We start from the raw sequence: 15,253 nt of genomic DNA on the forward strand, positions 1-15,253 counted from the left end.
CTGGTTGCCCTTTTAGCTAACGCATCCACAGTAGTCTTGGGTGACATGGCCGATAAGCTGAAGCCAGAGGACAAGCATACGGAGCTTACCCTTCGTAAGAACTTCAACGCTTCTGCCTGGGCCATTAATACGGCCGCGGCAGCATCTTATTTCAACCACACAACGGTCATGTGGCTCCGGCAACTACAGGACCACATCCTGATCCAAGATGAGCGTCTTCACCAAGACCTCACTAAGATCATTTCAGCTACCCAGTTTTCGACGGACACCACCCTGGATTCCATTAAATTTGCATCCAGAGCTCTATCCACCTCTGTGACTGCGAGGAGACTCCTGTGGCTCCCTAATTGCCAAATGGACAACAAGTCCAAATGGAACCTGGCGGCGGCCCCCTTCTCCAGCCCTTTCCTTGATCCCATCCTTGTGGAGAACAAGGATAAAAAGAAGGTCCTACCTTCAAATTCTAAGAAGCCAGACAACCGTTCATCTTCATACCGTAGGCCTTCATCCTTCAGGCCGCCTGACCAGGATTACCGCCAACAGCAGTAAGCCCCCTACAGGTATGATAGACAGAGTCAGCGGCTGTTTTACCAAGATAGGAATAGGTTTCAAGGTGAATCCAAATGGCCCTTTCACAGAGGGGATGGCCGCTCCTTCCGCTGGGGGAAATGACTCCTACCCGAGTCAACCCACAGGCGGTTGCCTGGCATCCTTCGCGGACCAGTGGGATCAGATAACATCAAATGCCTGGGTCAGGTCGACGGCCAGGGAGGGTCTTCGTCTGGAGTTCCTCTCCCCTCTCTCAATGCTCTTCAGGATTTCCCCCCCTCTAGGGACCCAGGAAGATGCTGCCTAATGCTCCTGACAATCCAGCATCTGCTGGACATTCAGGCAGTATGGGGAAGGCCTGTACTCAAACCTCTTTGTCGTCCTGAAGAGCTCCGGGAGATCGAGAGCGATCCTAGACTTGAAGCATCTGAATTCATTCCTGACTGAAACGGTCCAAACCGGTAGGAATCACTGCTTAGGACTAATAAAATTTGGAAATTTAGCATCATCTGGAGAACCAACTATGATAAGAGGAAGAGATAAGAGAAAGAAAAAGATGGTTAAATATTTTTAACGGAGAAGGAATGTAGTACTTCACTGATTCCATTGAAGAAAGTTTATTGAAAAATCAGTGTTTGATTCAATTGAATATTATTTTAATTCAAGCATGTTATAGACTATACCAAAAAATATAGAATGGCATTGTTTGTAGAATACAATAATTGCAAGGCATTGTATGAGATTGCACAAATATTAATTATAGCGGAATAGTAAAAAAAGAAAATTTATATTTTTACTTTGCGATCATTTTAGGTTTTTCCTGCCTCGTTTCAAAATATGTGACTAAGATTAGAGGAAAAGTAGTTTTAATATAGATGAAAGTGATATGCTGGTGTGAGTATGTTTTCTGCACAGTTTGTTCCGCTATGATTTTGAGATAAGTGTACACATTGCTGTGGATGACCAGTTTCTTTGGGATAACCCTATCCCTACTGTGGGCTGTCCTATTGTAGAATTTTTCAACCTTTGGTTAACTGCAACTCTGGAGAATAATTTTGCAGTGTGTCTTTGGGATCATGAGACAGGCAATTTTTTATACTGTTACTATTACTATAATTCAATTCTCAAGGGTAATCTAATTTGCCAATGATCCAAATTTTCAACTTCTAGTTTGAGCAATCTTTTTGTTGCTTTCTTGTTTGTGAATGGAAGGCACATTCGTAGCTTGGCTCCATTCTTCCATGTAGATTTGGAACTTCCTGATAGAATGTCCACTTTGTTATCTTTTCCTTGGCCACAAAACGCAAACATAGTGAAGGAAAAGGCAGGCCATTTTATACTAGGGAAGATGGTAGGTTGTTTCCTAGAAGGAGGGAGCTTACAGCATTTCTAAAAAGTTGCAGAGGTATCTGAAGTAAAATTGATGCTTATTTAAATTTATTTAAATTTTGGTGTAGTGTAAACAATATATTTGAAAGAGAGTAAATAATATATATTGTACTAAATATTATAATTAGTGTTATACAACAATATCACATTGTTGTACATTGTTACATAAACATTACATTGTTAAATAAACATAAACATATGAGCTGTGGTGGTGCAGTGATTAAAATGCAGTATTGCAGGCTAATTCTGCTGACTGCCAGCAGTTCAGCAGTTTGAATCTCACCAGGCTCAAGGTTGACCTAGCCTTCCAACCTTCCAAGGTCCATAAAATGAAGACTCAAATTGTTGGGGGCAACATGCTGACTGTTAACTGCTTAGAGAGTGCTGTAAAGCACTGTGAAGCAGTATATAAGTGTAAGTGCTATTGCTATATTCATGTAGTTTCTCTAGAGATTTCTCCAATCTTGATTTTAAAAAATAAGATGGAATCTTTCTCTTAGGCTGCATCGGTCACATTGAAAATGTTAGGATTTTAAAAGTCAAAATTGTACATAAGATTGCAATCTACACGTTTAATGAAATCGATTCATATATTCTTTGACAATTTAAATCTATAGACATGAGCGGTTATGAGGACCCAGATTGTTGGGGGCAATATGCTGACTCTCTGTAAACCGCTTAGAGAGGCCTGAAAGGCCTATGAAGCGGTATATAAGTCTACTGCTATATATTGCTATCCATGAGTGGTAAATAAATATTCATTAAAAATATTAAACACATAAGATTTTATTCAAGTTGTACCAAGATATTGTAATGTTTTAGAAAATATGTTAAGTTATTGGTGAGTGGCTTAAATGTCACATGTGTTTTTAATAGAAATATATGAAACTTGCACTTTAAACTAACTTAAAGTCCTGACACCTATTGTGTACAGTTTGGTTTTTAAAAATAATATCAAATCCTTCTAGTTGTTATAGTAGTAAAAAGGATAGTGTGAAATTGATGCTGTTATAGTATAACAATAAGGACGTGACTCATGTATTTTATGTACACATGCATTCAACTGTAGTGACAAATGGTTTCATGCTGTGTGATTAAATGCATATTAGCGTTTGCCCTAGGCATTTGATTATTACCATCTTTACTTCATTACATTTCCACACTATATGGCTATATAATTTATAAGATAATACAGACATCACTTTGTTGCTGATAGGAATTATTCTGTTTTATGGATGGTGTCCTTTAATTTTGCCTTTCATGGATTATAAAATTGGTTAATATCTGCTGAAGTGAATCACTGGAGAAGCAAATAAAGATGTTGGCCTCAGGTCACCGTGTCATTTGTGATACTGGCAAAATCTTACTGGCTCATTTATCCCTGTACATGATTGATAATACCATGGGTTAAATGGAGAAAGCTTTGCTTCCATTAAAGGATCATCACGAGTGAAGACCTCCCACTTAAAAGTCAGGCATGATGAGATGACAAGAGTCTATCTACAGGTCAAATTAAATAACTTAAATAATTTAAGTGAAATGACAGTATAATTTGTCCATCCTGTGTTATTACCTTGACCCCTATCAGGCTTACTGCTTTACTTTCTAGTGCAGATTATTTAATATGTATTTTTTAATAAGTGTTGTTCAAATATATGAAAACATACACAGTACTTATGGGTGTGGTAAAACATATTTTTATAATGCATTTTCATTGTAAAATGAAAACTTCTACCATGAATTATTGGCTAAATTGAAAATCGGTAATAAAAGGGTATATTTTAATGGACTGAGTTTAACAGGTTTTTTTTCTTTTTTCTTTTGCTATATTCATGTAAAATGAAAAATTGTAACAAGAAAATAATTGTCTAAAACTATAACAAGTATTTTTCTCTTAAAAATTATATATTCTACAGCTATATTAAAATGTTTTTTATAAATGCCCTTTTTGCTATATTTTTACACAAAATAATATGCCAGTAATTCAAATAAAGTGCAAAAAAGCATTCTTTAGTGCAAACATAATCAAATAAATCATTTATTTAATATGATCAAAGGAGAATGAATGCGGCATCTTTCACACCAATCAATTTTAGATTTTATTTATTTATTAGACTTGTTTGTTACCTATTTTGCTTCGAGGTGACTCACTTTTAATTGTTTTGCTGTCAGAAGGCATTATTTCATTGCTTTGGAAAGTTGATAATGCATCTGATCAATGGTTTTTCCATTATTGGATAACTTACTAAATGCTATAATTTTTTTCCACATAGGTACAAAGTGGAGGTGGGTTGCTAATTTTTTTACTATCAGTTTGGGTGCGGTCACATGCGCAGAAGCATTCGGGTGGGTGGATGGAGCCTCCCACCACTGCTACTACTGATTTGGCTGATTCGGGCCGAACTGGCAGCAACCCATCTCTATTATAAAACACTTGGTCATAATATTTGTTTAAAATCAGGTAAAAATATTGTGAACTGCTGCTTTATTTGTAAAGCTAAATATATATTTTTAACTATTGCAGAATATTGAGATTACATTTTAGAAATATGTTTATAAATCAGGTATTCAACAGACTATTAGCTCAGGGAAAGGTAAATTATTGTTTGATTTTCAGAATAAATATTTGCTCTCTAGATAAAGTTAGCTTATTTAATTTGAAATATTGTTACTTTTTATGTTAAATTTTGTTTCCTAAGCAATTAATTTATTTTAAAAATATCTGTCCAGTTTTTACTCAAATATCTAAGGCAGTTAATAGTGGCTACATTTGCACATCACACCAAGCTATCATTTGACTTGTTTGTGTTTGGTTTAATGCATTGTATGAATGCAATTCCTGCAGTTAATAAAAAATAGTTTAGCATATTGTGTGAACCCATCAGTTGTACTTTAGTCAGTATATCATAACTAAACAAACTATGGCTGAGCATGATGTCTGAATTATTGTATTAGAATAAGTGCAATAATAATATTGACTACACTGTAGAAAAAAATGCAGAGCTAAAGGGAAAAACCAGATTAATACTGATCAGCAGACACAGTATTTTATAATATATATATTTCTATAGTACTGCTCTAGCATTCAATACCAAGTTCAATCTCCCATAACCTAAAAGTCTTCTACAAACAAACCAAAAACAATTTGATGTGATATAATGCCCCCATAGATAAACAGGGTAACTTCCTTAGGAAGGAGATCAACTGATTAGGCAAAACTACAGATAAGACTTCTGTTTGTGTCTATCCAAGCTCTGTATTCGTCAACTTTCAGTAGGACACAAAATAAAAGTTTCATTCAGTATGTTAACGTAGAAAAATAAAGATGGAAGAGGTGATTTACTGAAGTGAAGTATCTCACACAAGACCATCAGGATTATCAGCAAGTTCTTAAAATATTTCAATTTTAAAACTTGCTTACATATAAAAGTACCAATGATTTAAAATCATCTTCTTTGACTTATGTAATTTTATATTTAGAGTCTTGTGTTGCTTATTGATACCTACGTACTATGACTATTGTACAATTGTTAATAGATGGTAAGGTACCTTCTAAAACTGGTTAGCATTTCAGGCTGATAAGCATATAAAATCATGATTGATTTGATTATGGAGCTATCTACATGCACGGTTGGTACTAAATTCCACACAGAATTTCAACAAGAAATTCCTTTTTTCCTGTTTCCTCTGTAATTTTGGTGTAGTTTTCCTTGTTTCCTGATCTTGATCCCTTGATCTCCCTCTCTATTTTATAAATCAAAGATGCCACACGTCTTCTCGCCATTTTCCTGTAGCTTTTTGATTATTCTGAGGAGTGACTTTGGTTTTGATAAATTACGTGGCTGCTTTGGGAAGGGGCAGATTTTTCTTTACCTGAAAACCCCACAAATATAATAAATGAAAAGCAGTGAAAGGGCCAAAGGGCATTAAGTCTCAGTTTTAGTATATGCCAATTGATCAGCAGGAAGGAGTGTTGTTTAAATATGGAGGCAGGATAAAAAGTAATGAATGGAAATGAGAAAACTAACCTAATAATGAGAAATTATCTAACAGAACAATTAATTAATGGACGGCTTGCCTTCAGAATTGTGGGTGCTCCATCATTACTTGAGAAGGGGGTTGGACTAGAAGACTTCCAAAGTCCCTTCCAATCTATTATTTTGTTAAATATTCTGTTATGTTAAAATATGAGACATAAAAACAACTTCTAAATATTATATGTTCTTGAAGTCTCATTAATTTGACATTTGTGTTGATGAAGATTGAACTGTTTTGTGTATACAGGATTTAATCTGAATCAGCTACCAGGACCAAAGGTTTATTCTTCTGAGCTTTTGGGTTTATGCTGGAGTCTATTCTCAGGGAACTTCTCTCTCTCCAGAATGTGCCTGGAGTCTTGTGCTCAGTTCTCTGGAAAGTTCAGGGCATTGTATCACCTGCCAAACAAGAAAGAAAATCTTAACACAGTATTTAGTACTTGTTGATGGAACACTTGTCATAGTGTTGGGTCTGGAGATTGTTAAGTTGGTCTTCAAATTAGAGGCATTTTTTGCCCCAAACTCAGTTTTCAGTGTGGGTTGATGTATATTTGTTACAATCCACATACTTCATTTTCACCCAGGATCTGTTTCTACTTTCCTTTCACATATATTTCACTCAAATATATACTTTTTTATTTGGCTCTGGCCACTTTTATATAAGAAGCCTCAACATTCAAATACAAATGCAGTTTTGATCTGAATAACAAACAAAAACCTTGTGCACATTAGTTAATGTCATGCAAAGTTTGAAATCAAGGGTGACAACAAGAGCTTCCCTTCTTCTCTGCCTTTATTCTTTCTCTACCAATTAATCCAGGAGTGGGGGAATTAGTCAAACATTGGCCCTAATAATATTAATATTACATTTAGTAATTAAAAACTTCTTTTTAGATTCCATAGGTTAAATGGATGAAGATTTAGATAAAGAAATAGCAGCGTATTCCTTACAAAACTCCTCAGAAGCATTGCTTTCTATTCAGTTACTAGATTTCAAAACAACATTTCTGGAGGCAGTAGAAGAGTTGCGTATGAGAAGGGTAGGTGCATTTATTATTTATGTTTAGAATTATTTTCAAATGTTAATGCAGTAAAATCAACAAGATGAAATAGCTAATAAGATCTATTAAAACAAATTAAAATAGCTCCATTCCTAACCATCTCAAACTATTGGAAACCCAAATCAAACAGAGTAGTCACTGGCAGAAAAGTATTTCCAATTCTCTTCTGTTCTTCATATTCAGACATGGTACTATAATAGGAGTTTCGAGCTTAAGTTATTGCAAGTGTCACATGAGAATTAGATTATCAGTCAGGAGGGACTATGACAATTCGCCACAGCCAATTCACCATGGCCAACATGCCATGGCCAACTCTCCATGGCCAACCAGCTGCAGGATAATTCACTATAGGACAAGAGTTACACTAATATTAAAGAAATGATAGAATATAATCATTAAAGAAAGGATGCTAAAAAAGGGACAGAATGAAATGACAATGACAAAAAATAAAAAATAATAATTTATTTTAAATAATTGAATTGTTAAATTGTCCTGTGGTGAGTTGTCCCATAACAAGTTGGCCACAGTGAGTTGACTGTGGCAATTTGACCCATTCTGCATCCAGGAGGCTACTACACTACAGCTTTTTCATATATAGAAATAAAAATCTGTAATGAGTCAATAATAAAAATGAACAGTATAAGGTATGCTGTTAAATGTAAATTTATTCAGTTAGATACTGTATTAGATAATATAACTAGCTTTCATGTGTCAAATAACAATTTAAAATGGAATTCCTATTGCAGTAACTGTTTACAATTCATGAATATGAAGAACACAGAAAAGGCATTGAAATATTTTGTAACTTCTATGAATAAGGAGAGAATTTCAGTGTCCTTCATTCTCTTATCATTTTTACAGTTGGAGTTAGTCCAAAATGTTTCTCTGCTGCTCTGTTTCCATATTCTTCAGCATATTTTATTACTTTCAATTTAAAAATAAATTTTATATGCTAGTCTTTTCTGGTTTGACATCTTTGTATGTAGTGTGAGGAGGTATGGTAGTATTTTTCCACAAGAAAGAACTGTCAGTAATGTGTTCTTTATTGTTATGAGAGCACTGTAGCTGAGAACATCAAGGAATGACACACTGCTGCAGACATATTGTTATGTTTAAGGTTTTACCTTTATAGGGGACAGTTTATAAAGTGGGCACTTTCTTAGAGGACAGTTTCTTAGGCACTATTCATAGGACCATATTTTGTTTCTGCAGTGCCCCCTTATATGGCCATCAGTGGTGGGTTTCCATTTTTTACTTCTGGTTTGCTCATGTGCATGCTTGTGCGCATGCTTGTAGATTGAGCCTCCCGCCGCTGCCACTACCAGTTCGCCTGATCTTGTCTAAACCGGGAGCAACCCACTTCTGATACCCATGTACCAGTATATGTGTGTGTATATGAAAGTAAAAACAAAGGAATGGCTGATTGGAATGGTAGTCAGATTTCACATTTTAACCATGCCAAGTGAGCAGATGAGACCTTCCCCGATGGACGCTTGCTGGACACTTGCTTAAATGAACGCTTGCTCTAATGAGCCAGGCAGCTGGGATTGCGTCTCTCCCTCCCCCCAGTGTCTCTGCCTTCCATTACTGCCAGAGGTACCGCAAAAGCATCCAGCGAGGCTTCCGCAAGCTTCCTGTGAGCCAGGCAGCTGAGATCATCAACTCGCTTCCCCGGCCCATGAGTTTTTGCACAAGCCTTCCCTGCCACGCCCTACTTTGACTGCTTGCCCTTGGCTAATGGATCCTGGGCATTGTGCTGCAATGGAGAGGCCTGCATGAAGGAAGGACGAGGAACAGGGAAAGGGGAGAAAGCAGCCTCCTTCCCTCAAGCTGGCCGCTCTGATGCCCATTTCTCAATTGCAGCACAGCTCTTCTGCCCACAAAAGCCTCGCCTTTGATGGCCGGTACCAAAAGGCAGAGAAAGAGCTGCTGGAAAGAAAGCCAGTCAGCCCAGGAGTTGGGTACCCTTCTATGTTTCTTAAATAGAAAGAGTGTGGTTGTAATTTTTGAACTTGTTGAAAATTTGTCCTTTTTTCTTTTCGATTGAAGTCCATTTATATGCCAACTGATTGTTTTAATTATGAGGCTTCCGTGTACATAAAATATTTCTGAAGATCAGTTTCCCAATTATAGAACCATTGTGTATTGTAATAATCTTGTAAAAAATCAAATCCACAAAAAGATAACATTTAAATGGTGAATATGAATCTAATCACCAGACTGCAAGAACACAAGTGACCGTTCAGATGGGGAGACCCAAATTCATGGGTAGCCTTATATACAATGAACAAAGACCCATTAAATTTTGCAACTACAATACCCAGGACAATGATTGAAGCCTGGGAAATGAATCCCTTGTCAGTCAACAGGAGTGTTGGTTTGCCACCAGCTTACCACTAAATTTGGTGACTGACCCAGATTGGATCTTGCTACATTATCCTGGGACATGTGTATCTGCCTTCATTTGTAAATTATAGTAATGTTTATTACACTTTCCTAGAAGTGTATGATATACTTAAAGTTAGTGACACCAAGATAATGCTTAAAAAGTTAGCAGGCTCAGTTTACAACGTCAGGGGGACAATGTACTCTGGCAACTCTCTGGGTAGAAAAGTATCTCTTTTGAAGATGCTCATCCTTTCATGTACTAAGCTTCCATTTATGTGGGACTGAAAAATATTGTTGGAAATACACATTGTGCATGAGGTTCATGCTTTGCATTGTGACATGTTGTCTTGCCATTCTTGCTGTAATTAAAATAATATTTTAAAAAATCAGGTAAGATTGATAGACAGGGCCAGATTTAGATGAAAAGAGGCCCTAGGCTATTCCACTTATGAGGCCCTTTCACCTCCCATTTTTAAGTTTGTAAATTACACGAGACACAATAAAATACATCATTACTGTGATATATCAATATATATCAATATATATAGCTGGCCTCCCGACGGAGGGCGGATCTGCTCTGCGGCAAAGGCAGCAAGGCCAGCCGCCTCCCCTGCTGCGCTCAGCTGCCTGGCTCAGCCCCCTCGCCCTCACCTGCCTGGCCGCTGGTGGGCTCCGCGTCGACGGGGCGGCTACTGGGAGCGGCCGCGCCTCTCGCCCGACTGCCGGTGCCGGGAACGTGGGCAGGCTCCCCAACTGCCGCGGCGCTGGAACGATCTTAATCAATACATTTTTATGTTTGTTTATTAGTCATATGCGTAGAATTTCTCCTTATTTTCGATTCAGTGTTTTAGTGTTCACTGTTTTTAGAATAGTGTAATTTTAATTTTGCTACAATTTGAATGTAGGCCCCTCTTGATCTTGAGGCCCTAGGCTGAAGCCGAGTTAGCCTATAGGACAATCCGGCCCTGCTGATAGATCCCTAGTAAAGTATTACCGGAAGTATTACTACTTGAAGATTTACTGCCTATGGTACTGCAAAAGTACACAAAACTCATGTGCTAACCCAGATATTTTCTTTCTCTTTATTATAATGACACCGCTACCCTTTAGCATTTCTCAGAGCAAAAACACTAAGTTATTTGTTATAATGATGCCAGCAAAACATCAAAAATAAGTAACATACATAGAAAATCCGGTTCACTAACTGTGTTAGTCACTGACCATATCAGTTGTTTAATATTTTGCTTCTTTTTTTTACTATTGGTATACAGGGATCCAAGAAGGAACCTGTTTTTCTTCTTTTAAGACATACTATAGTGGATGTTAAACTTTGAAATTTTCACTAAATTTGGATAAGTGGTTACTTGAGGAACTACTTTATGTAGGGCACCCTAAACAGACTATGAATCGATACGTCTGGAAATTGTTTGGTTGGGTAACAAAAAGAAATAGATATGGCAATTTTGTAGGAGGTGGATTATGATTTTGAAAAAGATAGTAAAAGTACGTAGTTTGGGCTGCTTGGATATGAGCCAGCTGTACAGTATTCCTAAATCTGTTCAGGGTCAAACAATCAGTGGGCTCTGGACAATACACTGCCTTTCTTGTAAAACTACAGCCTGAAGCAAGCATTTTACAAAAGACTTGACACTTTCTAAAGGTTATAGAGAGTAAATAAACCATCAAATGACTCCTCTTTTATTATTATGGTGGTGTTTTTGTAAAAAAAACACTTACATTCTTGTAGTCCTAAGGCAGCTAATAAAACAGCAACACTTGTAAAGGTTTTATATTGCTTGTTATCTTCTTAAAATGATATACATTTTTCTCCTAAACAGAAGAAAGTTTTCTGGTTAAAGAGCAACAGAACTGTTTGTTTCAAGGCAAAATAAATTCAAAGTGCTGTATTTATAATAAAAACAAGCAAGCAGGCAAACAAATAATACTGGTGATTTTAAAGAAGCCTTTCCCTTTTACTTCAAGATTAGGTTTTTTTAAAAAAAACTTTTTGAGATATCTTTTATGTAATTATTGAATTTCCCCCCTCAAAAAAGACAATATTTACTTCCCTTTCATGTACTATTTTAAAGCTTCAAGTTTCCAATTTTTTACTGAAACAAGTTTAATCCAAATATATACATAATTGTAAAAAATAATAATGCTTGTCAAGTTCTATTCAAATGTCTGATTATTAACAGTTTAATGATATACATTTAATTTTACTGTATTGATCTATTGTGCTGTGGAAAAGATCAACTTGAAATAATGTATGTGTTAGATTGGGTAAAGGTGGCACAAAAGGCTTCAGTAAACAACAGTTCCTTAATTACAATTACTTCACAAGTCAAATAAACATCCTGCTGTGGAATGGTCGGGCAGCATCCCCTTTTAAAGGGATCTGTCAGACCTCTTAGCCAATGAGATTCAACCTCTGTTCCCGCCAGAACAGAGGACCTTGGTGGAAACTTCTTGCAGCCTGTCAGCGGGGGTGGGTGGGTGGGTGGGAATATCCAACAATATAGCTTCTAATGTCTGATGCATATTTAAATTCCAGAAAAAATATTTAGCTTAAGCTATAGACAAAGGTCGAAACACCTGCAGATAAGAACAACACTGTGCAAGAAATTCTGTGGAATTTCTGGAATCCGTAGGCCAGCTTGGAAGGAGCTTTGGACATTTTGTATTTTTGTGATTAACAGTGTTGCAGTTCTGGCTGAGTTTAAACAGTGTTTATTACTGGCTGTGATGCAATGTAATTGAAACCACTGCACCACTTTTTTTTTTACTTCATTTGCTTTCTCTCTATTTTACACTAAACTATTTTTTTCTAGAATTTAAATATGCATCAGCCATTAGAAGCCATAAATTAGTTCAATTTGATCTTTGGCTGCATTCCACCTCTCATCCAGGCTTGAGTTTCAAATCCTTATAGTGAAATGTTGGTTTGATAATTCATCAGTTCCTCCAAAGGGATTGTGGGAGAAATTGACAAAGTTTTTCTACCTTCCATCTTCTGTTCAACAGGCATATGTCAACTGACATACCATGCATAGTATCAGACTATTCCTGCAGTTCCCAAATATTTAAAATGTCCCAACGCACCTTTGTAAGTTTTGTTTGTGTATCTAGCACACAAAACTCACAGAAGCACTTTGGGTCATTTTAGATACTTGAGGGAAACAGCAGAACTTGTCAGACAGTACATGAATTTCTAGATTAGTAGACACAATGCAGATTCCTTCATTTTTGTTATAGCACATAAAACCTAGATCTGGAAAAGACTTTCAGATTAGTTTCTGTTTGTTTTTAATCTTTCTTTAAACATTTTAAATAAAATATTTAAGAAGAAATACTTTTTTAAAAAGACAATGCCAGGCCAGCTTCCTGTGTTCTTACTGAAGCCTTGTGGAATGCTTGGCAGCTGATAAAAAAATGTGATCATTTCAGGATTTGTGAGTAGATTTATCAGATCCATGAGAAGTAGTCTTGTTTAGGAGTTCTGTAGGCATAGCAAATAGGCAGCCTGAAGATGAATAGATATGGACTTTTCTTTAAAAAGATCACTTATTTGTAATATTGAGTGGTAACATTAGCAAGGATGTTATTTCAAATGAGCTTTAAAAAGTTTGCAATCTACAGTGAGTTGAAAACATAGCTGTGTCCTTCCGTGAATTTTGCTTTGAGACTATGAAAGAGGCTGAATATATACATCTCATATGAATTATACCTTATACCCTTCCTGTGGAAAGGGCTTAATGTATACATTTCATATGTATTATCCCCTTTGTTCTTCTAAGTTTATCCTGAATAAAGAAATACTGTCGAAATACATGCAGGTTGTAAAAAGAACTTCATGGACTAGTAATTCTCCTTCCATTCCATTTCCTAGAAAGATTAGGGGAACAGGTTCCCATAAATTCATTTGCAAATGTTATATTGGGGGGAAGATGTCAAACCCAGCCATGGGTTAAAAAAGTCACCATGTTCTTAAATGTATTCTCATTTGCATAAATACAACTTTTAAGATTTTTAGGATGATAGAGTAAGAAAATGCATTGACATAAACAAATAATTTTCAGTGTTAAATCAATTTCAGCCAGGTTATTAATCCTTTGAAAACATTTTAATAATAAAGCTTATTATATAATATATTACAACAATGATTTTGTTTTAATTTTGAAATTAGGATTCAGAAAATCTTTACGAGAAACAAATTAGCAGACATGTTGCTGAAAAACAGGACCTTGTATGGCAGAAGGTGGGTGACTTGGTCATAATTTTTGACCTTATTATTCAAGTTTAAGAATAAGTAAAAACTGATATCTGAACTTTTTAATATACTTCCACTAAATACTTAATGTTAAATTTAGTGCTTAAAATAATTAACTGGATCCTAAAACTGTTACATGTGTTTAAAACTTTAGTTTTAAAATCTGACAAAACTAAATCTGAAGAAGCTGTATTCCAATGCCTTTTTTAAAACTTTCATCTAACCCAGAAAAATTTGAATATAGTCCAAGACTCAAGATTGCTACTGTTTTGAATAATCTAATTTCTTTGCAAAACAAATCATACGTTGGAACTGAAAGAAAAAAATTAAAGTGTTTCATACTTATTGGAAGATTATCCTATTGTTGCTTCTCTTCCATACTAATTTATAGAAAATATATGCCTCTTTTATCACACAAATAAACCAATCCTTTTGCACCTTGATTAGAAAATAATTGTTATTCTTACCTGATATGGCTTGCTTAAGCTATTATTTATTATCTTTTTTTGAATCATCATTATGAACTAAGATTAAATTGTATGAAAATTAAATATTAATGTACTAGTGGTATGGTGATAATGATGTGTTTACTATTTTGTATTGGACTTTTATGTTTTGTAAGTAGTCTAGAATCACTGAAATTACGGTACCATAATACCGTAATTGATGAAACTTTTAAAAAATGTACTTAAAGGTCAGCTTCATATATTAGATTTTAAATTATTGTCAACAAATAGGAAGCTGTTCAGCATGAGAAAGAAGCATTAAAGAAGCAGCATGCAGAAGCCATTACAACTTTAAAAAAACAAGTAAGATACATTTTTCTTCAGCAAAAGTTATTATATTTGTGAACAGATTAATTTTAGCTTTATATGTAAAGTAATATTGCCATATTAATTCACAAGATTTTGGCTACAATTGACACTTTCCTTTTTATATTGAAATCAGTTGGAAGGAGAGCAAAAAGGTAGTATTTGCAAGATGAAATGTCAGCTTCTGTCTGGACTAGCTTGTTTTATATAAATTGTCAGCTTGTATACTCTCATCCATAGCAAAGAAACCCTTCAGTGACAAATCAAGAGTTATACTTTATAGTAATAATATTCAGCTGAATTCAACTTTATATATATAAGGTAATATATGCGGCCAATAAATTTTACAAATAAATAAATATGTTGAAAAGAGTAGGGAATGGATTTGCATAGGTTAATGGCAATGTGGTACAATAGATGATAATACTTAAGACCATTCCTTTGGGAAGGATATATGTGAAGGTTGAAGAATCTTGTAGTTGATTTCATTTTAAATAGTATAAAAAGTTATTAAGAGACGCAGATGAGTTTACAGGGCACACTTTTCCCATTTGTTCCCCAATATAAGTCATACAACAGGTCGATCAGGATCATATCCCTCTCATAACCAAGCCTACATTTTGATCAGAATGTATCTAAATAAATAAGAGTATCCAACATTACTTGGAATTAAAAGATTAACACTCCAACACCTTGACCAAGGAACATAGGTTTGAGACTAAATAGTAATTATCCAGACGTGTGTGA

General features: G+C 35.4%; 1 protein-coding gene across 1 annotated transcript in view; it reads left to right on the plus strand.

Annotated features, from left to right (window-relative positions):
• Positions 1-15,253, plus strand: part of CCDC73 (coiled-coil domain containing 73) — a 74,751-nt gene that overhangs the window by 18,362 nt on the left and 41,136 nt on the right. The window contains exons 2-4 of the mRNA XM_087718529.1: positions 6,870-7,015; positions 13,611-13,682; positions 14,432-14,503. Of these exons, the coding sequence (XP_087574655.1) occupies positions 6,884-7,015; positions 13,611-13,682; positions 14,432-14,503 (276 nt within the window). The 5' untranslated portion in view covers positions 6,870-6,883. The remainder of the gene's footprint in view (positions 1-6,869; positions 7,016-13,610; positions 13,683-14,431; positions 14,504-15,253) is intronic.

Source organism: Thamnophis sirtalis, unplaced genomic scaffold (genome assembly GCF_051295495.1).
Source record: "Thamnophis sirtalis isolate CommonGarterSnake01/CBP01778 unplaced genomic scaffold, rThaSir2_p1.2 scaffold_1, whole genome shotgun sequence".
Classification (NCBI taxonomy): domain Eukaryota; kingdom Metazoa; phylum Chordata; class Lepidosauria; order Squamata; family Natricidae; genus Thamnophis; species Thamnophis sirtalis.